The 23,730-nt window shown below is 42.6% G+C and overlaps 1 protein-coding gene across 6 annotated transcripts in view; it reads right to left on the bottom strand.

Annotated features, from left to right (window-relative positions):
- Nucleotides 1-23,730, bottom strand: part of tspan4a (tetraspanin 4a) — a 228,052-nt gene that overhangs the window by 5,158 nt on the left and 199,164 nt on the right. For all 6 annotated transcript variants that reach the window (XM_047364104.1, XM_047364106.1, XM_047364103.1 and 3 more), the window contains 2 exons: nucleotides 22,984-23,115; nucleotides 6,984-7,067 (listed from right to left, as the gene is read on the bottom strand). In XM_047364104.1, coding sequence (XP_047220060.1) covers nucleotides 6,984-7,067; nucleotides 22,984-23,115 — 216 coding nt within the window. The remainder of the gene's footprint in view (nucleotides 1-6,983; nucleotides 7,068-22,983; nucleotides 23,116-23,730) is intronic.

The raw sequence follows: 23,730 nt of genomic DNA on the forward strand, positions 1-23,730 counted from the left end.
TGTAGGTTAATAGAAATTGGACTCCATAGTGAATAAACCTAAAACTAGTGACTGGTGTTTAACTCAGTGCAGGGTTAAAATAACTTTTGCAAAATTAATTGTTTGGCTCTTATGCTGTGGAATAAGAAATAAAACTCAAATGATAAGGTTCACTCAAATCACCTTTCACACAAAAACAGTGTTTAAAAGTTTAAGCCTCTCAGTGTTGCTCTGATCTGAGTAAGTTAATGTGCTTGACATAATATTGTTGGGACCCACAGCTATGGATTTCAACATTAAAACTCCGGTACAAACTTTTCTGGAACTTTCAAAATGAATTGCATTTAACCAACTTCCAGCACAACTTCAGAAGGGGAAGGGGGTGACAGCGGACTTCCCATGATGCCACTGCCGTATAAAACCCACACCTTCCCAATGGTCCGATTTCTTCTACACGGGTCACACAGGGACCTGGACAGAGAGACCCAGCGCGCTAATGTCTCTTTGCTGGCAAACAGACATAAACTCTTCAACTGGATCCGAGAGTGTCATACGATTATCGATCATATGCACGAAGATAAGTACAAATGAATCACTGTCTGTGTATCCGGTAGATTCATTCATGAACGGGAATTAAGGTACAAGCCTGGCTTGACTTTCTCTCTGAGGCCTGCAGAAGCAAACTGTGTTCCAGAGAATTCCCTGCAGAGACGCTGTCTCTACGAAGCCGAGTGGAGAGCCGCCCCCTTCAGCTAACCTTTGTTCAAAGTCGATGTTTCTTCAAACGTCGTCGTCGCCACAACAACTCCTCACTCAACACGTTTCAAACGAGGTTAGGGTTTGGGCAGAGATATTTAGGATGAAATGATCTGAACGTTTTTCATTTTATGAAGTGTGGTTTTGTTTGTGTTGAACTCGGCTATCTTGGTGCTAGCAGGCTATCTGCTCAGCACGTGTTTTGTGTTCTGTGATCATAACGCACCGTCCGCGCTTATGCATTTTAACCCGGTATTTTTAAAGGTGTGTGTTTGATTCTGATGCTAAGCTATCAGCTTCTTTGTTAGCTTTCACTGCTAACAGCTAAGAACATGTGCTTGCTGCTAAAGAATATTTACCCAGAAAGGTTGTTAGTTTTCAATCCAGTAAATAATATTTCCCTAACATTATTTGACTAAACTTGATAACTAAGTAAACACCATTAAGCCCCATTTCTCCAGAAAGATTTGGCTCTTTTCCAAAATATTTCCTTAAATATTTGACCATTTCCTTAATAATATTTAAATATATGTAAATATATTTAAATAATTTTAATGTTATTTCAATAAATAAAGGCAGCTAATTAGACACCGTTGAGAAATGGTCATCCAGAAGGTTGGTTTATTCAGCAGATCATTCTTTAAAACATTATTTTATTAAAATAATATTTTATCTGATCTTGCATTGTGAATGGTTGTCTAAACGTTTGCTGATTAGTTCCTAAGTTGGCTCCAAGACCAACTTAACTTTATTTCCAGATTCTTCAAGATAATCCTTGGTTCTCAAACATAAACATTGCATGATAATGTTGCATCTCTACTTTGGTCATGGTTTCCAATCATCTTTAATCAACTTGTTTATATTGTACATAGTCCATTAGTCCTTATTCTTTAATTCTGCTTGGTAGTTTAGTTGGATTGTTTTAGCATAGTAAAGAGTTTGTTGATTGAAATATGTTTGACTTTGAGTTGACTTATTTTTGTTAATAAATTCTTGTATTTTAAGAAATTGTGTGAATTCATTCCATGTGTGCAGAGTTTATGCTGTTCAATTATGTCAGAGCTCGTCTCACACCTTTCTATTTTGTCCTAATACCATCGCCTTATTGGGCTGGTATTCACAGGATAACCCTTAACAGACCGAAATATTATTTTATAAAATATTAAATTATTAATATTAAATAATATTTTCAGATTCATAATCACAACAATATTCTTGAAAGAAAAATCTTTTTTTTTTCATTTTTTCAATTTATTGAATGCCCCTGAGCAATTAATTTCATAACTTTTTTAAGCAGAGAGTCATTCTTAAATAAGTTATATTACAGTTCCACAGGATATCTAACAGGTTTTTAAAAAGGAATAATGATGAAATGTCTTGAACACTGATTTTTTTCTCTAGCTGTTACAAGTTATTAAGACACTATGGAGAAAAAACTTTCTTATATATATATATCGGGGTCCTGAAATATAGCTTTGTACTCGTACTCGTCGTCTTCTGCTTTATCCGGGACCGGGTCGCGGGGGCAGCAGACTCAGCAAAGACGCCCAGACGTCCCTCTCCCCAGACACCTCCTCCAGCACTTCCGGGGGGAGTCCAAGGCGTTCCCAGGCCAGCCAAGAGACATAGTCCCTCCAGCGTGTCCTGGGCCGTCCCCTGGGCCTCCTCCCGGTGGGACGTGCCTGGAACACCTTGCGAGGAAGGCGTCCAGGAGGCATCCGGTATAGATGCCCGAGCCACCACAACTGGCTCCTCTCAATGTGGAAGAGCAGCGGCTCTACTCCGAGCCCCTCCCGGATGGCCGAGCTCCTCACCCTATCTCTAAGGGAGTGCCCGGCCACCGCACGGGGGAAGCTCATTTCAGCCGCTTGTATCCGGGATCTCGTTCTTTCGGTCATGACCCAACGTTCATGGCCATAGGTGAGGGTAGGAATGTAGACCGACCGGTAAATCGAGAGCTGCACTTTTCGGCTCAGCTCTCTCTTCACCACAACGGACCGGCACAGCGCCCGCATTGCTGTGGCAGCCGCACCAATCCGTCTGTCGATCTCCCGCTCCATTCTTCCCTCACTCGTGAACAAGACCCCGAGATACTTAAACTCCTCCACCTGAGGCAGGAACTGCCCTCCAACCTGAAGAGGACAAGCTACCCTTTTCCGGTCGAGAACCATGGCCTCGGACTTGGAGGAGCTGATTTTCATCTCTGCCGCTTCACACTCGGCTGCGAACCGCCTCAGTGTGTGCTGTAGGTCTTGGCTAGAGGGGGCCAGCAGGACCACGTCATCTGCAAAAAGAAGAGACGAAATCCTCTGGTCCCCAAACCAGACCCCCTCCGGCCCTTGGCTGCGCCTAGAAATCCTTTCCATATGAAGTTATGAACTCATGACGACTACAAAATCGAAGCACGTGACGTCGCCCGGTACGGCGGAGCCGGTCCCACCCTGGAGCCAGGCCTGGGGTCGGGACTCTTCCGAGAGCGCCTGGTGGCTGGGTTGCTCCTCACGGCACCCTGCCGGGCCAAGCCCGAACGAGAGACGCGAGACCATCCCCCAGTGGGCCCACCACCTGCAGGGGGAACCGTGAGCGACCGGTGCAAAGAGGACAAAGGTGGAGACCTCGGCGGCCCGATCCCCGGATGTTAGGCTGGCTCTGGGGACGTGGAATGTCACCTCGCTGGGGGAAAGGAGCCTGAGCTTGTGCGGGAGGTCAAGAGATATCGACTAGAAATAGTCGGGCTCTCCTCCACGCATAGCGTGGGCTCTGGTACCCATCTCCTCGAGAGGGGCTGGACTCTCTTCTACTCTGGAGTGGCCCACGGGGAGAGGCAGCGGGCTGGGGTGGGTTTGCTTGTCGCTCCCCAGCTCAGCCATCTCGTGTTGGGGTTTACCCCAGTGGATGAGAGGGTGGCATCCCTGCGCCTTCGGGTTGGGGATAGGTCTCTGACTGTTGTCTCGGCCTACGGGCCGAGCGGTAGTGCGGAGTACCCGGCCTTCTTGGTGTCCTGTCGGGGTTGCTGGATAGTGCCCCTCCCGGAGACTCCATTATTCTGCTGGGGAACTTCAACGCCCACGTGGGGAAACAACAGTGACACCTGGAAAGGCGTGATAGGGAAGAATGGCCTCCTCGATCTGAATCTGAGCGGTGTTTTGTTATTGGACTTCTGTGCTAGTCACAGATTGTCCATAATGAACACCATGTTCACACATAAGGGTGTCCATCAGTGCACTTGGCACCAGGACACCCTAGGCAGGAGGTAAGTGATCGACTTTGTTGTGGTATCATCAGACCTTCGGCCGCATGTCTTGGACACTCGGGTGAAGAGAAGAGCTGAGCTGTCCACTGATCACCACCTGGTGGTGAGTTGGATCCGCTGGAGGAGGAGAAAGCCGGAAAGACTTGGCAGGCCCAAGCGCATAGTGAGGGTTTGTTGGGAACGTCTGGCGGACCCCTTGGCCAGGGATGTATTCAACTCCCACCTCCGGGAGAGCTTTGACCAGATTCCGAGGGATGTTGGAGACATAGAGTCCGAGTGGACCATGTTCTCCGCATCTATTGTTGATGCTGCCGCCCGTAGCTGCGGCCGTAAGGTCTGCGGTGCCTGTCGTGGCGGCAATCCTCGAACACGGTGGTGGACACCGGCAGTAAGGGACGCTGTCAAGCTGAAGAAGGAGTCCTATTGGCTGTGGTTGGCTTGTGGGACTCCTGACGCAACTGACGGGTACCGTGAGGCCAAGTGTGCCGTGGCCCGGGCGGTGGCAGAGGCAAAAACTCGGACCTGGGAGGAGTTCGGTGAGGCCATGGAGAAGGACTACCGGTTGGCCCCAAAGCGATTCTGGCAAACCGTCCGGCGCCTCAGGAGGGGGAAGCAGTGCTTCGCCAACACTGTTTACAGTGGGGGTGGGGAGCTGCTGACCTCGACTGGGGACATTATCGGGCGGTGGAAGGAGTACTTTGAGGATCTCCTCAATCCTGCCATCATGGATTCCCTGGTGGAAACAGAGGCTGGGGACTCGGGGTTGGACTCTTTCATCACCCAGGCTGAAGTCACCGAGGTGGTTAAAGAGCTCCACAGTGGCAGGTCTTCGGGGTTGGATGAGATCCGCCCTGAGTACCTCAAGTCTTTGGATGTTGTGGGGCTGTCATGTTGACACGCCTCTTCAACATTGCGTGGCGGACGGGGACAGTGCCTCTGGACTGGCAGACTGGGGTGGTGGTCCCCCTACATAAGAAGGGTGACCGGAGGGTGTGTCCCAACTACAGGGGGATCACACTCCTCAGCCTCCCTGGTAAAGCCTACGCCAGGGTATTGGAGAGGAGAGTCCAGCCCATAGTCGAACCCCGTCTTCAGGAGGAGCAGTGTGGTTTTCGTCCCGGCCGTGGAACACTGGACCAGCTCTATACCATCTACAGGGTACTCGAGGGTTCATGGGAGTTTGCCCAACCGGTCCACATGTGTTTTGTGGACCTGGAGAAAGCATTAGACTGTGTCCCTCGTGATGCCCTGTGGGGGGTGCTCCAGGAGTATGGAATCGGGGGCCCTTTACTAGGGGCCATCCGGTCTCTGCACAAGCGGAACAGGAGTTTGGTTCGCATATCCGGCACTAAGTCGGACCTGTTCCCGGTGCATGTTGGACTCCGGCAGGGCTGCCCTTTGTCACCGGTTCTGTTCATATAGCTTTTTTCTCCCTTCATAAACAGGAGCTGGGTTAAGGTTCTCAAAAAAAGAGCAATACATTTGGATATAATTTTTTGCTTACATTGTGGGCATAACTGTATAAATATTTGTGTTTTATAATGGGACTTGTCGCTAGATACACTGACAGTGCTCACAAAAAAACACACAGTAGCAGAAATTAGCGGTGGGTTTGGTTACAAACAATTTGATCCCAATAGAAAGAATCAGAAATTATAACTCAGATAGATGAGAGAATTTAACATAAAAAAATTCAGTTCATGAAGGCAATACATACACAAGTGATACGTGACTCATTGGTTGATTTTAGGAACCAAAGCCTGCTTTTACTGGGACACACAGGGGCCTTAGATTGGTTTTACAGTCTGCCTTCTCTCAACGTTGAGGTTAGTCCAAGAACATACAGGCTATTTACCTGGAATCTACAGGGTATTTAGTAGCACTTCAGATTACTTTCTGAAACATACAGCTTATTTCCCCAGTTTTTTTTTTTTTTTTGGCACTTACAGGTTCCTTTTTGAAAGTTATGGGTTAATTCCTTGACTTTACAGCTTATTTTTACAGGAACAGACAAGATATTTTTGAGGATCTACCCAGAATGTAGACTACTTTCTAGCATCTTTCAGGGTATTTGACTGGAACTTTCTGGAGTTTACAGTTTATGTTTCTAGAAAATATAAGATACTTTCCAAAACGTAAACTCTGAAAGGTACCACCTTACAAGTCAACTCAGAGATTATGGAAAGCAAACTGTAAGTTCCAGAAGGCAATCTGTAAATTGTAGAAACTACTTCAAGTTCCAAGAAAGCAGGAGCCGTAACTCGTATTTCACATTATTATGTAGGTTCACAGTATTGTCATGTATTATTATGTATTTTTACTTCGTTATTGCAGTTTCACGAATCGTACAGACTGACTTTTGTGTCTAAACAGTAGATTTGGGCATGATTTATTTCCTACATTTTGTCAGGTATTTAGGCTGCCTAAATCTAATCTTCCCAGAGGTGTTTAAACTGTTATGTTTTACTGTTTCTGATTAAGAAAGCAGGGTTTGGTATTTGCTTTGCATGTTGCAACTCCAGGAGAAAATAACGGTTAAACAGCATCTTGCATCTTCTTCTACGTTCGATGGTATGTGACACCCTGGAAATCGGAACAGGCTGATATAAGGCTGTGACCCAGCTGGCAAACACCGCAGCTCTTTAAGATAAATCTGGCAGTAATTACATGTTCTTTCTGGTTTTCATTTTTGTAAAAACGACTATTGACTGAAAATCCGCCTGTAGCATCAGGGGAGCTTTCTGTACTTGATGTTTTCAGGCAACATGGAGTATTTTTCCTCTCAGATTGGGGAAACTCACTCAGCTGCAGGGGAGATAAGATAATTTTACGTATAGAGCCAAGCTCTCCTCATGAGGCCATCCACAAAACCCCTGTGTTTGGGTCTTAATGTAACAGTGTAAGACTTATTCATGTCATAGACTGAGCTGCTTTAATGTCAGAGGCATGAAGGAGTGGGTTTATGTCCAAAACATCATGTTTAAAGCAGTTTTACCTGGGTGAGAGCTGTGCATAGAGCAAAGATCCAAAGTGCCACCAGGTTCTCGTTTAGCCAGTCCTTTACTCGCTCATAACAAGGCTGCAGACACACATAACAAGAGACAAAGCAAACCTTAACACAGGAAAATAAATCAACATTGTTATGCTTAGCACTTTATGCTACACCTGTTAAAGGGGCATTTATAACAATAATACAGATTCAGCTTGAAGGTCACTCTTGAAAATGGGATCTCATGTCTCAATGAGCTTTACCTGTATAAACAAAGGTGAAATAAATGTAAAATGAAAATACACTTAAGGCCAAAATGTCATTTATTACCAACTCCCTCCTCCCTGATGACTGTATTTATTCATTGTCTTAAGGTTATTTTGTGTTACAGTAAGAGCCATTATCCACAAATAGAAAAGAACATGGATTAGTGAACCTATTCAGAGCTGGCCCGCCAACTAAAATTATTCCAACAATGACTAATCCAGGAGGTCACAAAACAACCCTGAACGACATTTAAACCACTTCAGGCGTCACTTGGCTTAGTTAAACTTAGAATTTCTAATTCAATAATTAGAAAGAGACTGTTGACTGATGACCAAAAAGAAAGAAAGGCCCTTTTTACATTCAACAGAAAGAACGCCAAGTCAAACATGTTGGTGATAGTGTGTTCGTCCTGTGCTGCTTTGCTGCTTCAGGACCTGGACAACTTGGCGTAATTGATTTCTGCTCATTGCCATAACCTTCTGATTAACAATGTTTGGGTGTCACCTTGTGAGCTTAAGCCCTAGTCCACTTAGGTTATGCAGCAGCACAATGATCTGAAATAAGTCTCCCTCCAAAAAGCTTAAAATAAAACAAAATAGAGGTTTTGAAGAGGCCTGGTTAAAGTCCAGACTTAAATGCGATTGGGTCCTGTGGCAGGACCTGAAACAGGCTAATCATAATTGATAACCCTCCAATGTGCCTGAATTAAAACAATTTTGCCAAGAAGAGATGGCCAAAATTCCCCTCTAGTGATCTAAAGCTGGGACGGCCAGTTATCGTGAACGCTTAAGGTCAGTTGGCAAATGCTTTTTCATACAGGGCCAGGTTGGTTTGAATAACAAATGAAATCATCTTTTGAGAAATGCATTTTCTTATTACTAAGATTGTCTTTCACTGATATTACGTTTTGACTTTAAACATTTAAATGTGGCAAAAAGCAAAAGTAGAATAAAAATCTTTAAGGGGGTAAATGCTTTTAAAGACTACTGACTTCGGAAAACTGTCTTTAACATTTTTCTGCAAAAAGAAGAGGGATGTAATTACAGAGCTATGTCTGCCAGATCAGTGATACAAGCAAATAATAAAAAGGACATCTAATGTAATATCAAAGAAAAATACATGGCTTTCTAAGTGTAACTGAAAGCTAAAACCAGAAGCGATGTGGGTGATATTTGCTATATGGCTCATTAGACCTTTCACTGACATGTGTGCCAAACTGTGTGTTGGATTATGATTAATACACTGCAGAATGGACTACTTGATGTACTGTAGGAGAAAAGAGTGTTATCAAAGCAGGCTACTGCACTGTTCTAATTATATTATTCATCTCAGCAGACGTGGCTCAATGATTGTGCTGTTTTTTAAATCTTCTTACATCAAGAAGCTGAGTCATCACCAGAAAAACCAAACACAATCTTCTCACTTTTTACTGATGCTTGAAATGTCAAGGAACCAGAGAATATATATATACCTGAAAAACTGCTTCTAGGCTGGATCAATATGGAAAGTCATGCAGTGGGCCTAAATTTAAGACAGGTTTGGGGGTATTCATCACACTGTTTTCCGACTGCAACCCTCCTGGATCTCAGAGCTGCAATAGAATGTATATACATTTATATTTTTATGGTTAGACTTCCAATGCAAACTCCCATAAAACAGATTTGTGACCTCTCAGTGTGACTCCCAGCTCAGGTATTAAGCCCATTTACAGCCATCAAGCACTTCATCAAAATGGTAACAAACTGTAACACTATTATATGCAGGACATATTCCAGCAGGACATTGACCCGAAGCATACTGCTAAAGCAATGATCAAGTCAAAGCCTAGAACCCAATCCAATTTAGAATCTGTGGTTAGATGTAAAGATTGCTGTTCACAAGTGAAAGCCATCCAACATAAAGGAGGTAGAGCAGTTCCGCATTGAGAAATAGGCAAAAATCCCAGAGGCAAGATGTAGAAAGCTCATAGAGATTTATCCAAAACAACTTGAAGCTGTAATTGCTGCAAAAGGTGGCGCTACAAAGTAGGCGCTACAAAGTACTGACTTTAGGGCTGAGGATAGTTATGCACGGCAAAGTTTTATGTTATTTAGTCCTATTTGTGTCAGAATCCGTGGTGTGTCTGCCTGCAGCTAACCGTTTTACCGCCAGGTGCCGTTGCCTGGAGGTGCTGGAGAAGGGACAGGTGCAGCTCATCAGGCTTATCAACTGGGCAGTATATGAAGAGGCCGCGCCTGCACTTCGTTGCAAGAAAGCCAGTGCAGAAAACCACTAGAAAACCCTTTGTAGTTTGCAATGAATACAGCAAACACGTGAACCTGCTCAAATGAAACCAAAATGAAACTTTCTGAACCTACATGCAAAATGCTAAAAAGTAACACAGCACAGGAGCACACCAGCCTCGTGGTGGTGGCAGCATCAAGCTGTGGGAATGCTTTACTTCAGCAGGCACCTGGAAGTTTATTATAGGTTATTGAGAAATGTGGAAAAGCAAACGTGTAGATTAGAATAGCAAGAAAACACTGGAGATATGTGTCAACTGTATATATATAGGAAGGTAAAATGAATAAATAACTCAGGACCATACATAGTATACATAAATAATAATAAAATGTAGAATAGAGAAGAACAATATTTTTGAAAAATATAACTGTCAGGATGTGGTTTTGATGATAGCCCAAACGTAGGGACAAGGCGGCAGGATTGTGGTGAGTAAAGACGATTTTAATGTACAAAACGGAATGAAAACAGCAGGGTGTGAACAACAGACCATCTGATCCAAGAAGTATTTACACTGGGGAGTCTGATTACTGAATGCAACACAGATGAGTAAATGAACTCAGGGCGAACAAATGTAGAAGTGTGTAAAACCCAGGCACTGAGGGAAAGTATTGAGTAAACCAGGGAACACAGAAAAACAGAACACTAGAAAGGCTAGAAATTAAAACATAGGAAAATTACTAAAAAACAAACCTTAAATAGACAAAAATTAGAGTTAAACTGATCATGACGAAACAATAAAGTATAAGGGTTAATAAATACTCTTTAACTAAAATACCCACTGAATAGATGCATCTTTATTTTGCTTTTAAAATCAGTAAAAAACTCTCAGGTGCCTTTGCGACAGCTGAATACAGGTGAACCCTGGAAAAAGGCTTCAGAAGAGTTGACATCTATCTATGCTCTGGAAAAATAGTTTTACTATCGAGAATTATTTAACGATGAGTTCCTTCAAGATTTATGTACAGCTGTTCATCTTCTGTGGATAGTAATCGGCAGCACCATTAAACTACAATTCATCCTTGTATCTTGAAAGCTTTTTTCTGCTTCTTTGAATGCAGCCTCTGTGCTTTTATTTGCTTTCATTGACATAGTTGCAACAGCCTTAGCTGCCATAGCTCACTCTTTGTTACTTGCACCAATCATTCATCCAACTTTCAAACTGCACATGCCTTATTGTGTGTTCACCTCATCACATAGTTGAGGATTTTATTATCTGCTGAGCAATAAAAAAATATTTCTCTTTCTGTGGCAGAAATATTGCCACTCTATCTTTGACATTAACAGCAACAAATTGGCATTTATTTCCTCCATATTCATCATAAACCTTAAATGTTGTATGAGGTACTTATTAAATTCGTTTGAGGAAAAGGAAACACTCATACCTGCCTCAAGACACTTAAAAACATTAAGTCAGTGGCCTTGAATGGCACGGCTAACTTCTCTTTGTCAGTGTAAACTCAATTGAGAAATCACTGGAGTGAAAGAGGATTTGATTTCAATCTGAGACACTCGACAAGCTGCATTTACTCAGACGTTACTGGCAAAGCACAGACAGCATGGGAATGTGAAATTAATAATAAAAAGACCTTTCAAGTTGGGAGGTGTTTGCAAGATGTGAATGTAGCTGTTTGTTGGAGACATGGTATCAGCTGAGGTGACAAATTCACAGATTCACAAGCACAAATAATTTGTTGAAGTTCCTTTTATATCACTGGAATTCAGAGGACTACATGGGAACCACATACATTTCATGCAGGAATCAAAACACATCATTAACACTTTTTTTCAGTGGTTTGTGTGGAACATCTTTCAGAAATGTGTTGAAAAAGCTTAAAGGTTGAGAATAGATGAAGTTTGTACTTTTGAAGTCTTTGAATTAGAAGTTTGTAACTTGCAACCTTAATGATCGATAAACACGTTTAATCTAAAATTGTGTCTTGATCTGTTTTGTTTGACACTATTCCATACTTGGTTCATTTTTCTGTTTTCAGATGATTACATGTGTTCTGTACATTAAGGTTTCCATGTATAAAACTCTGATTTGAGTTGAAGTCATTTTCTCTGTGGTCCTTAGTTTGAGTTTAGTATTTTAGTAGTCTCAGATTTGTTGTACAATTTGTTCTACTTACTTTCCGATTTATTTGTTACACGTTCATGGGCTTTGTGTCACTTTTTAGGGTTTTCCATGAGTAGACCCTTTAGGGTTCTGTTTAATTATTTTTCTCTGTGTATTGATGTATTCATGCTGTTAATTTCAGTCATTCTCCCTCAGTTACCTTAGTTCCTGTTTCCCCTCATCTCCAATACATACTGTTGATCAGAAGCACTATGTCGCAGCAATCATCCTCCTCTGCATTTTAGCGTCTTTATTTCAGTTTATTTGTTAGATCCTTCTGTTGTTTCCCCTTGTGTACTCTACAGGTCCTTCTCAAAATATTAGCATATTGTGATAAAGTTCATTATTTTCTATAATGTGATGATGAAAATTTAACATTCATATATTTTAGATTCATTGCACACTAACTGAAATATTTCAGGTCTTTTATTGTCTTAATACGGATGATTTTGGCATACAGCTCATGAAAACCCAAAATTCCTATCTCACAAAATTAGCATATCATTAAAAGGGTCTCTAAACGAGCTATGAACCTAATCATCTGAATCAACGAGTTAACTCTAAACACCTGCAAAAGATTCCTGAGGCCTTTAAAACTCCCAGCCTGGTTCATCACTCAAAACCCCAATCATGGGTAAGACTGCAGACCTGACTGCTGTCCAGAAGGCCACTATTGACACCCTCAAGCAAGAGGGTAAGACACAGAAAGAAATTTCTGAACGAATAGGCTGTTCCCAGAGTGCTGTATCAAGGCACCTCAGTGGGAAGTCTGTGGGAAGGAAAAAGTGTGGCAGAAAACGCTGCACAACGAGAAGAGGTGACCGGACCCTGAGGAAGATTGTGGAGAAGGGCCGATTCCAGACCTTGGGGGACCTGCGGAAGCAGTGGACTGAGTCTGGAGTAGAAACATCCAGAGCCACCGTGTACAGGCGTGTGCAGGAAATGGTCTACAGGTGCCGCATTCCCCAGACCTGGGCTACAGAGAAGCAGCACTGGACTGTTGCTCAGTGGTCCAAAGTACTTTTTTCAGATGAAAGCAAATGCTGCATGTCATTCGGGAATCAAGGTGCCAGAGTCTGGAGGAAGACTGGGGAGAAGGAAATGCCAAAATGCCAGAAGTCCAGTGTCAAGTACCCACAGTCAGTGATGGTCTGGGGTGCCATATCAGCTGCTGGTGTTGGTCCACTGTGTTTTATCAAGGGCAGGGTCAATGCAGCTAGCTATCAGGAGATTTTGGAGCACTTCATGCTTCCATCTGCTGAAAAGCTTTATGGAGATGAAGATTTAATTTTTCAGCACGACCTGGCACCTGCTCACAGTGCCAAAACCACTGGTAAATGTATTACTGACCATGGTATCACTGTGCTCAATTGGCCTGCCAACTCTCCTGACCTGAACCCCATAGAGAATCTGTGGGATATTGTGAAGAGAACGTTGAGAGACTCAAGACCCAACACTCTGGATGAGCTAAAGGCCGCTATCGAAGCATCCTGGGCCTCCATAAGACCTCAGTGCCACAGGCTGATTGCCTCCATGTCACGCCGCATTGAAGCAGTCATTTCTGCAAAAGGATTCCCGACCAAGTATTGAGTGCATAACTGTACATGATTATTTGAAGGTTGACGTTTTTTGTATTAAAAACACTTTTCTTTTATTGGTCGGATGAAATATGCTAATTTTCATCATGACATTATGGAAAATAATGAACTTTATCACAATATGCTAATTTTTTGAGAAGGACCTGTATATCCTCTCGTTTCTCCCTTCTTTCTTTAAAGTTTGCTTATGTTTTCTCTAAATCACCTCAGACATGATCCTACTGTCCTCTTCTCTGGATCTGGGTCCTCCAACAACTCCACCACACATAACATAATAAGGATATGCTTTGCTTTTTTAAACAGGTGAGCGTCATCCAGATTTACAAGTTCTGCTCAGATTCTACAAATAGCAGTTTGAATATTTGTGAGTTGTCATACAGCAAATAGTCCCCTGCTCTCTCTAGTACCATAAGGTCATTTAGAGTGCTGTGTAAGTTCACTATTTACAAGAACCATCTCGAGGTGCACATTAGAAACAATAAAACCAAACTTATTGTCACATCGTCCAACACTTAACACTTATGAAGAAAATATAAAGCCTCAAAATGATTAAGTTCACATTAGTTTATCATTTTTAATGCAATAAACACATCCATACCCCAGCACTTACCATTTAGAGGTGGATATTTATAATGTACAGTTTTTCTCTGTTGTTTGGTACATTTCTTGTGTCACCCTTAACATTTGCCAAAACACGTAAGCATTTCTCAGAGTTAAACATCTTCTGAGCAAAACACTTCTGTGAGAGAACTGGAAAGCATCTCCCTGACTAAGGTGAAGCACTTACTTACATTGACTAACAGGTGGTTTGTTTTTGTAATGCTTTTTGTTTTGAAGACCACTAACCTCTCTCTCTTTGAGGTCAACGTCCCGAAGGCATAATTCATGAAGTGCACACATGATGACAGCCTATTGACTTCACCTGTAGGGAGTTCTCTAATCATCCACCTCACTGGGGCAGACCAGCGGGCCCAAGATGAGCTTGGAAGTGGATTCAAACTTTAGTTTGATTTGAATCTTGTTTGTTTTATATATTATTTAATCAGTATTGGTTGGTAGTCAGATTGACGCTGTGTAAGTAAAATAACTTTAGTAGCAAATGGTATAGTTTTATGTGTAAATGCACTGTTCAGGTGAAACCCTCTAAGGTGAATCAGTGGTAGTGTCTATGGCTATTTAAGCATTTTTGATGTGGGGTTTTCTGAAACAAAAAACTGCATTCCTGCCTGACCAGGAAAACATTCAGAGCTCTGGAAAACTGCTGAAGCCTGTTGTTGCCTATTTTTCATCTTATGGTCCTCTTTGTGACCTCAGGTTTTCATCCTGTTTGTTCCACAGCAACCAACCTCTACAGCTTTAAAACATCTCCATCACAATAGCAGAGATCATATGTAGAAGGAACAAAGAACAACAAAACAAATCACTCATGTTAAAGACAGAAAGACCACTAAGAACACTATTTCAAATATGTAAAAGTACATAGCGTGCTGCGGCCCGGGCTGTGGCAGAGGCAAAAACTCGGGCCTGGGAAGAGTTCGGTGAGGCCATGGAGCCATGGAGCAAACCGTCCGGCGCCTCAGGAGGGGGAAGCAGTGCTTTGCCAACACTGTTTATAGTGGGGGCAGGAGACTGCTGACCTCGACTGAGGACATTATCGGGCGGTGGAAGGAGTACTTCGAGGATCTCCTCAATCCTGCCATCACGCATTCCGTGGTGGAAACAGAGGCTGGGGACTCGGGGTTGGACTCTTTCATCACCCAGGCTGAAGTCACCGAGGTGGTTAAAAAGCTCCGCGGTGGCAAGGCTTCGGGGGTGGATGAGATCCGCCCTGAGTACCTCAAGAGTCTGGATGTTGTAGGGCTGTCATGGTTGACACGCCTCTTCAACATTGCGTGGCGGTCGGGGACAGTGCCTCTGGACTGGCAGACTGGGGTGGTGGTCCCCCTTTATAAGAAGGGGGACCGGAGGGTGTGTTCCAACTACAGGGGGATCACACTCCTCAGCCTCCCTGGTAAGGCCTACGCCAGGGTATTGGAGAGGAGAGTCCGACCGATAGTCGAACCTCGGCTTCAGGAGGAACAGTGTGGTTTTCGTCCCAGCCGTGGAACACTGGACCAGCTCTATGCCCTCTACAGGGTGCTCGAGGGTTCATGGGAGTTTGCCCAACCGGTTCACATGTGTTTTGTGGACCTGGAGAAGGCATTCGACTGTGTCCCTCGTGATGCCCTGTGGGGGGTGCTCCAGGAGTATGGAATCGGGGGCCCTTTATTAGGGGCCATCCGGTCCCTGTACGAGCGGAGCAGGAGTTTGGTCCGCATTGCCGGCACTAAGTCGGACCTGTTCCCAGTGCATGTTGGACTCCGGCAGGGCTGCCCTTTGTCGCCGGTCCTGTTCATAACTTTTATGGACAGGATTTCTAGACGCAGCCAAGGGCCGGAGGGGGTCTGGTTTGGGGACCAGTAGATTTCGTCTCTTCTTTTTGCGGATGACGTGGTCCTGCTGGCCCCCTCTAGCCAAGACCTACAGCATGCGCTGTGGCGGTTCGCAGCCGAGTGTGAAGCGGCTGGGATGAGGATCAGCTCCTCCAAGTCCGAGGCCATGGTACTCGACCGGAAAAGGGTGGCTTGTCCTCTTCAGGTTGGAGGGGAGTTCCTGCCTCAAGTGGAGGAGTTTAAGTATCTCGGGGTCTTGTTCACGAGTGAGGGAAGAATGGAGCGGGAGATCGACAGACGGATCGGTGCAGCTGCCACAGTAATGGGGGCGCTGTGCCGGTCCATTGTGGTGAAGCAAAGCTCTCAATTTACTGGTCGGTCTACGTTCCTACCCTCACCTATGGCCATGAACTTTGGGTCATGACCGAAAGAACGAGATCACGGATACAAGCGGCTGAAATGAGCTTCCTCCGTAGGGTGGCCGGGCACTCCCTTAGAGATAGGGTGAGGAGCTCGGCCATCCGGGAGGAGCTCGGAGTAGAGCCGCTGCTCCTCCACATTGAGAGGAGCCAGTTGAGGTGGCTCGGGCATCTATACTGGATGCCTCCTGGACGCCTTCCTCGGGAGGTGTTCCAGGCACGTCCCACCGGGAGGAGGCCCAGGGGACGCTGTGCCGGTCCATTGTGGTGGACCGGCACCACAATGGTATGGAATTTCCAGAAACTACCTTATATAATAATAATAACCTGCAAATTCTGTGAAAGCAACCTCAAGTTCCAGAAGGTAATCTATAAATTCCAGAAAGTACTTTGTAAAATTAGAAGAATACACTGTAACTTCCAGGAAAGTAACCTGCATGTTTCAGAAAAACACAAGCTGTACTATGTACTGCTACTCTGCGTGGTAATTTGTTGAGCCAAACGTCTCGCACTCTCCCTCTACCCAGATTTAACCTAGGTGCAAGGTAAGATCCTGAAGGAGTTATTAAATTCACCTAATATAAATGCATAATATATATGTGATAGTCAACTAGTTCAACACTGCAATCACTTAAACAACGACAAAATGATTTGTTTGCGGAGGTGTGTTAAAACATTCAACTGAGAGCCACTATATGCAATTTGATCAGCAGGACACAAGACACTGATTAAGTCTGATTAAGTATTTGTTCAAAAAGGCAATTGCAAAATGACTTAACAAGCGATGTGGAAACTGAACAAGCAGTTATTAGAGAATGCCAGTACTGTTCTGAGAAATGCACCAATGAAACCAAGTAAAGCTGCAATCAGATCCTTACCGGCACAGAGCAGAAAGTTGTTTTCACACACATGGAGAACTTTCAACTTTCACTTTCAGCATGCTTTTCTTTTCTTTTTGAGCATCTATTTATAAAATACATGGATTTTCTTGGCTCAAGACGATCAACACAAGTATGGTTTCTTTTTCATGTCCTATATTCCAACCGAAGGGGTGTGACATTTTTTTTTAGGTGATGTTTCACTTACTAAATCTGCAGTTTGACAAACTGGGACGCATCTAGAGGCAGCATTTGGCATACTTGATGGGTTTTCTGAAATAGCCCATTAACATTTTGTAGCAACAACATTATCAGATGCTGCACAGAAATCATTGCTATTATTTCTCATCATCTTCACTCATTATAATGTTCTTTGATAGCATTTGCATTGCTGGACTGTAAATGTGTCATTTGTGTCATACTCTTTAGTCCCTAATGATGATAATCAACGTCAAACACAACTTTTAATTTCATTGCTCCTGCTCTCAGATCATATTAATCTGATATATAGATGCTTAGGTAAGGATTCACAGTAATCATTGTCTGTAGCTTTCTGATGTGCAGTAAATGAATGATACATCCTGTGTTAAAAACATCTCTCCCATATATGTTTTTTTTTTTGAGGATGATAGGTTTCTAGTCAACGTTCTCAAAATGTTTAAACACAATGCAAAATATTTTGTATGTGAAGCTTCCACTTAACGTTTGTTTGGAAATCACCTTTGTCATGCAAAGATATTAGTTTATGCTTTGGGATCTGTGTAACCTTTTGTATTTTGTAGATACATCTCAGGACATTATTAGTTATTGATTGTTTTTGAGCTTTTTAAAAAATGTATATATTTAAACATTGGTTTTTGCTATTTAAAGCTGTCTGCCATGTATAGTCTGAGAACTTGTCCAACCCTGAAGTTGTATGCATTTTTATTGCTCCACTGATTCATAGGTTAGTGTACAGTAGGTCAACATAGATTTATAAAACATATCCTTTAAAGTAATAGAGACAAGTCTGGAACAAATGTTGAAAAACTCTTATGTTCAAACAAAAATGTTTTAAAAAGACTGCAAAAGGTTTGCAGATTTATCTCTGCGAATAATCAGAAGCAGCAGGGTGCTTCCCATCCAGTCTAAGGAGCAATGGTCCAGATCCTGGCTGAGAAGGCCATAAGACCTTTGTTGTCTGGTCCAAATGCATTTAGAGGCTTTCTGGTCCTTAAAAAAGCTATCCAAAGTTATAGTTGTGTCTGTATTCCCAGCACAAAGTTCCCCCCCCCCAATGTAGAATTGACTCCATCAAGGCTGCCTATTGTTTCCAATCATGTTTGTGGTTTTCATTGATGGATTCTCAACATGTGGTAGTTGACAGCAGTACCTCTTACTTGGGAAGATGATGTGGTTCTGTTGTGGCCTTCAAGCCATGACCTTCAGAGGACTAATGTGTAGTAGCTGAGTGTCAAGCTGCCAAGATGCATCAGCTTCTTTAAGTCTAAGATCATTCTCTACTTCAAGCAGAGGAGTTAAAGTATCTTGGTGTCTTTTTAATGAGTGTTGTAGGGTCGAGATGCAGGTGGAAAGACTAATTGTATCTTTGTCTACAGTTATGCAGGAGCTTCTCCAGTCTGTTGGGTAAAAAAGAGCCAAGCCAAAACATGAAGCTCCCCATTTAGTCCGTATATGTCCCAACCCTAATCAGTAGTCATGAAATGTAGATCATGACCGAAAGTACCGGATCCCAGATACAAGAGCTTAGAATTTCTTGCGTAAAGCATCTTGCTCAGCCTTAGAGATGGGGGTGAAAAGCTCAAGTGTTTGTGAGCTGCTGGAAGTAAAGCTACTGGTCTTCTGTTCTGAAATGAGTCAGCTGTGGTGGTTCAGCGAGCTTAGCAGGATGGCTCCTAGCATCCTTTCTTTAGATTCTTCCTTGGCCCTTTCCACTGGAAGCAGAACATAAGGGACACTCAGACGTCATTGGAGGAAATATACATATTTTTTCTGGTCTAGAATGCTTGGGATCTACCAGAATCACATAAAGAGTGTTGCTGCCCAGGGATGCCTGGGTATCCATCCTGGCCACCTATTACCTAAATGTTCCGATGGATGGAAAGAAAAATTGCAAGTGCACCAATTTAAATAGATTTTTCTTATCTTGACTGGGCTTATAGGTTAAAATGGTTCTCCATATAGCAAACGGTTGTTTTCCCAAGTTTTTTGTTTTTTACTTAATAAAAGAGCATAAAGTATGTCTTGAATTTTACCTGTAAGGCGACTGCGGCTCAATGGAAAGAATAGTCATCTTATACTCTGAAAATTGTGGGTTTGATTCCAGCTTCCTCCTGCCCCTGGGCAAGACAGTTAACCTCAAGCTGCTTTTGAATGTGTGCACACTTGTGAATGCGGTTGGGTGAATGTGGCTCTAGTGTAAAGCACTTTGAGTGGTAGGTATGACTGGAAAGGCGTTATGTATTTCAGTCCATTTACCCCCAAATGTATAATTTCGGAGGACAAAAAACTCAGTAAATCTTTTACAGTCACTCAAATCTTGAGTGTAAATCCACTGTTTTAAAAGTGCCTAAAATCGCTGGAAGCCCCAGGTTTACTATGTCAAAACCGACATAAAAGCTTAGGGCAAACAAGCCTGATGTAAAGCCTCAGCTGGCAGGAGAAGATCATTGTTGAAGACTGACTGTGATTAGGCTTCTGAAACCAGAGCAGACTCTTCAGAGATGAGGATCTAAAATAAAATAAGGCTTCAACAAATCTTATTTTAAGGCTTCAGAGTGGAAAGCAGAATGTTGGAAGGGACTTTATAAAAAGCTAGCAGTTTCCTTTTTCTGGTATTGACATTTTGTATAAAGAAGCCTAAAAGTACAAATTCCCTGTTTTCTACTTCTTTGTTTAACCGGCATGGTTAAAGGGAGCATGTGAATACTCTCATGTGATAAAACTACATTAACACCATCATTTCAACAGTTTGCAGCTTAGATTAACAAGTTAACATAAAGTTTCACTAATTTTAGTTCTCATTAAGGTGCAATAAAAAAAACCTAATACTGTCTCAATACTCTCCATTTACTGCGTCGGATTGGTACTGCGGTTGCCGCAGTAATGGGGACGCTATGCCGATCCGTCTACCGGATTTACCGGTCGGTCTACGTTCCTACCCTCACCTATGGCCATGAACTTTGGGTCATGACCAAAAGAACGAGATCCCGGATACAAGCGGCTGAAATGAGCTTCCTCCATAGGGTGGCCGGGCACTCCCTTAGAGATAGGCTGAGGAGCTCGGCCATCCGGGAGGGGGTTGGAGTAGAGCCGCTGCTCCTCCACATCTAGAGGAGCCAGTAGAGGTGGCTTGGGCATCTATACCGGATGCCTCCTGGACGCCTTCCTCGGGAGGTGTTCCAGGCACGTCCCACCGGGAGGAGGCCCAGGGAACGCCTTGGGCTCCCCCTGGAGCCCTGGAGGAGCTGGAGGAGGTGTCTGGGGAGAGGGACGTCTGGGTGTCTCTGCTGAGTCTGCTGCCCCCGCGACCCGGTCCCAGATAAAGCGGAAGACGACGAGTACAATTACGAGTACGAGTATGAGTACTGTCTCAATATATTATCTGAATTTGCTCAATTTCCTTATGAGGAACAACGTCTGATGTTGCTAAAGTATGACTAATGTATTTAGTTGGGACATTTTAAGCCATGCTGTCCAAATGGTAGTAATAAAACCGCCCATTAATTAGGAGTAAAATGACAGAGCTTGTTCTAACCCTCTGAACCCTCTGTTCAAACAGTTGTGCTTCTATATGCCGCTGCCGAGCTTCCTTTTGTAGATCCCATTTTATTCTTTCTACTCTGGTTTTACTGCAGCAAAAAGGCTCACATTATTGGGTCAGAATTAATCATCTCAGTGACCCCTGAATGAGTGATCTGAAAGCGAAGCATCACAGGCCAAAGACCTCTAAATGTGTATGTGTCTCACATTGTGTGCTAAGGTTTATTTAAACATATTAGAAATCAAAAACAACTCTCTGTGCAGTCCTGCCTAAAAAGAATTAATGCTAAAGCTAATTATATATTAAATAAAACATTAGTAGCAGCAGCAGTAAGCTCTTTGGGAAATGTGACAAATTCAGTATTGGTAATGATTAGGAAGAATTTTAGCCTGGCTGTTTGCTTGTGGGGATCTAAAATACACTAAACATGCATACTGAAGGCCTAGAATACTATTTTTTTATTTTTATATGAAATTGATTTTAAAAAGTTTTATTTATGTATTTAAATAAAACATTAATCAAAGATAGCCTTTAAACTTTTCTAGATTGGTTAACATTACAAGCCTCAAGGAAAGGAAAGGAAAAAGATTCATGGTTTTCAAATTGGTTTTGCAAAAACATGTTTTACAAATGTGGTGTGAATATGTATTCAATCACCTTAAGTCAGTTGCAGCTTTAAGCCTTTTGGGCTAAATCTGTCAGGATCTGGGTTGTGTTTATGTTTGTGTTTGTGTTTTGTGCTTGCTACACATGCTCAGCGTTTTCAGACGGTGCTAGAGTTCTCAGGTGTGCTGGGTGACAGGTGCGACTTATTCCACTGATTGCTTTGAGGAGTAATTAAGCAGGAGGCTGCCAGCACTTCCACGCCAGAGTGTTTTACGCTCAGTGGTAACAAGCTCAGCCAAACACTAAGTCTATGCTTTGTTCTTCGACCTCATGTAACTTTGTTTATGCTCCTTCGCAGACTGAAACTCTGAACTTTGGATTTACTTTGCTAAGCACTGACTACATGTCTGGAAGTTTTCTGGATAACCAAGAGTACCTACGTTTTGAGGACTTCGTTTCCCATCTCCTGTCTTTGTTTGGATTTGCATCAAGCTGGCAGTTTCCTGCTACTTTTGTACCCTGTCCACCCTCCAACGTAAACATCTGCACACCAGACTCATTCCTGTTTGCTCCAAGCACACAACCTGGATCCCGAATCCCTCAACCCCTGGCGAGCTGACCACAACTTTCTAGTAAGCTGTTCTCTTGATTATAAGAATTCTTCGTCTTTAGCTCAGTGTCATTTAGTTCCTTGTTCTCACCAGTTCTCTTCCCCTCTTCCCGTACAGTTGCTGATTTGTCCGTTCTTGTTTCCTGATTGTTTGAGACACAATAAAAACATTATCTCATTTATTCCTTCTCTCCGGAGTGTTCTTCTGTATGTGGGTCAGATCTATTTCGAGAATAATGACAAAATCTCTATTACCTTTTCAAATCTAGAGAGTAAGATATTTAGAAAATATCTCCATTGGAAAACTTCTTTGAACATAAATTTTCAAACATTCCACATGTTTCTTGTTTTGAGTCATTTAAACATGTGAATATGGTTTAATCCAAACCATTTTTTGTAGCTTTGGCTGTATGTTTAGGGTCATCCTAATGGAAGTTCAACCTTTCCTCCAGTCTCAACACTTATAGGATTTCCCTCTATTTAGCTCCATCCCATTAACTCTGACCAGCTTCCCTGTTTCTGCTGAAAAAAAGTTGTGTTTAAGATAATTTGTGTACCACTGGTTTTTTACATGTATAGGAACACGTTTTGTTTTTATTTTTGTAGGACACGCTGAACACGGGACGACTTTCTTGTTTAACGTTTTTAGACTGAACTTATCATAGAGACTGGCCCTATTAGAGTGAGGGGTTGTCAATAACTTTTTATATAAATCCTGTTACTCCTTTTACCATATAAGAAATTCCTGCATTTTGCATACTTTGCTGTCCAGTTTTACGCCCTCTACAGAAATGAATGGTAAGGGACCTTTCACACACAGTCTAGGACTGTAAGCGGTAACTCAGGTAGTCTGATCTAGGACCAACAGTTCATATCCCTTAAGGGTTATGAATACTTGACCAGAAAATTTTACTTTTGCAAGACACTGTGAGGAAGTAAATGGCTAAGATCAGGAAACTCAACAGTAATCTTGACATATTTCTTTAAACAATAAAAAAAAAAGAAAAATATGCACATTTCTTAGACTGACTTACAGCAGTCCACCAAGTTCCTGGGTTGTCCAGTCCACAGTTGTCGCTGTACTCCAGGCAGCAAGAGTCTGGCACTCGGGTGGCATTATAAACCTCGAACCAGTCTGTGTGGTTGGTGACTCCACAGCAACGAAACTGTACAAGAAACGGGGTCAAAGAGTTATTCAATATTAAGGTAACTACTCTTAATTTCTGCTTTATGATAACCCACAAAAAAAAAAACTATCTAAAATTATCTTCCAAGCATAAGACTGACTGGATAAATGTATTTTATATTTGCAAAACATGTCTAACAATGTTCTCCTACACATCTTTCTGAAGCGTTTTTTTTAATTCACCTGCTTCGTTTAATCTCTGATACTTTGATTGTTAGAGATTTTTGATAAGAGGACATCATGACTTTGGCCAAAGTCCATTTCATCAGTGAAATGATAAAGTGTCCATGATGCTGGAATATTGCTGCTAGAGCCACTCCCTAAAGTACTGCGTGCACAGAATTACAGACTTATGTTAATTTAAAATTTGCTCAACCACTCAAAATTCACAGATCAACTTAAAAAATTCTATGCTAAGCTTAAAAAGAAATAAGGGGATAAATACTCCATTAAGTTTATTCCGATGTAACTAACAAATACAACATTCTACAAATTTATGCAAAACTAAAGGGTGGTTTCATGTAATTTCAATTTGCTAAATGGTAGAATAATACTTTTTTTAATCAGTTTGAATTTTCAAAGCCATAGTTTGACA

This window comes from Girardinichthys multiradiatus, chromosome 4 (assembly GCF_021462225.1).
Source record: "Girardinichthys multiradiatus isolate DD_20200921_A chromosome 4, DD_fGirMul_XY1, whole genome shotgun sequence".
In the NCBI taxonomy this organism is placed as follows: Eukaryota; Metazoa; Chordata; class Actinopteri; order Cyprinodontiformes; family Goodeidae; genus Girardinichthys; species Girardinichthys multiradiatus.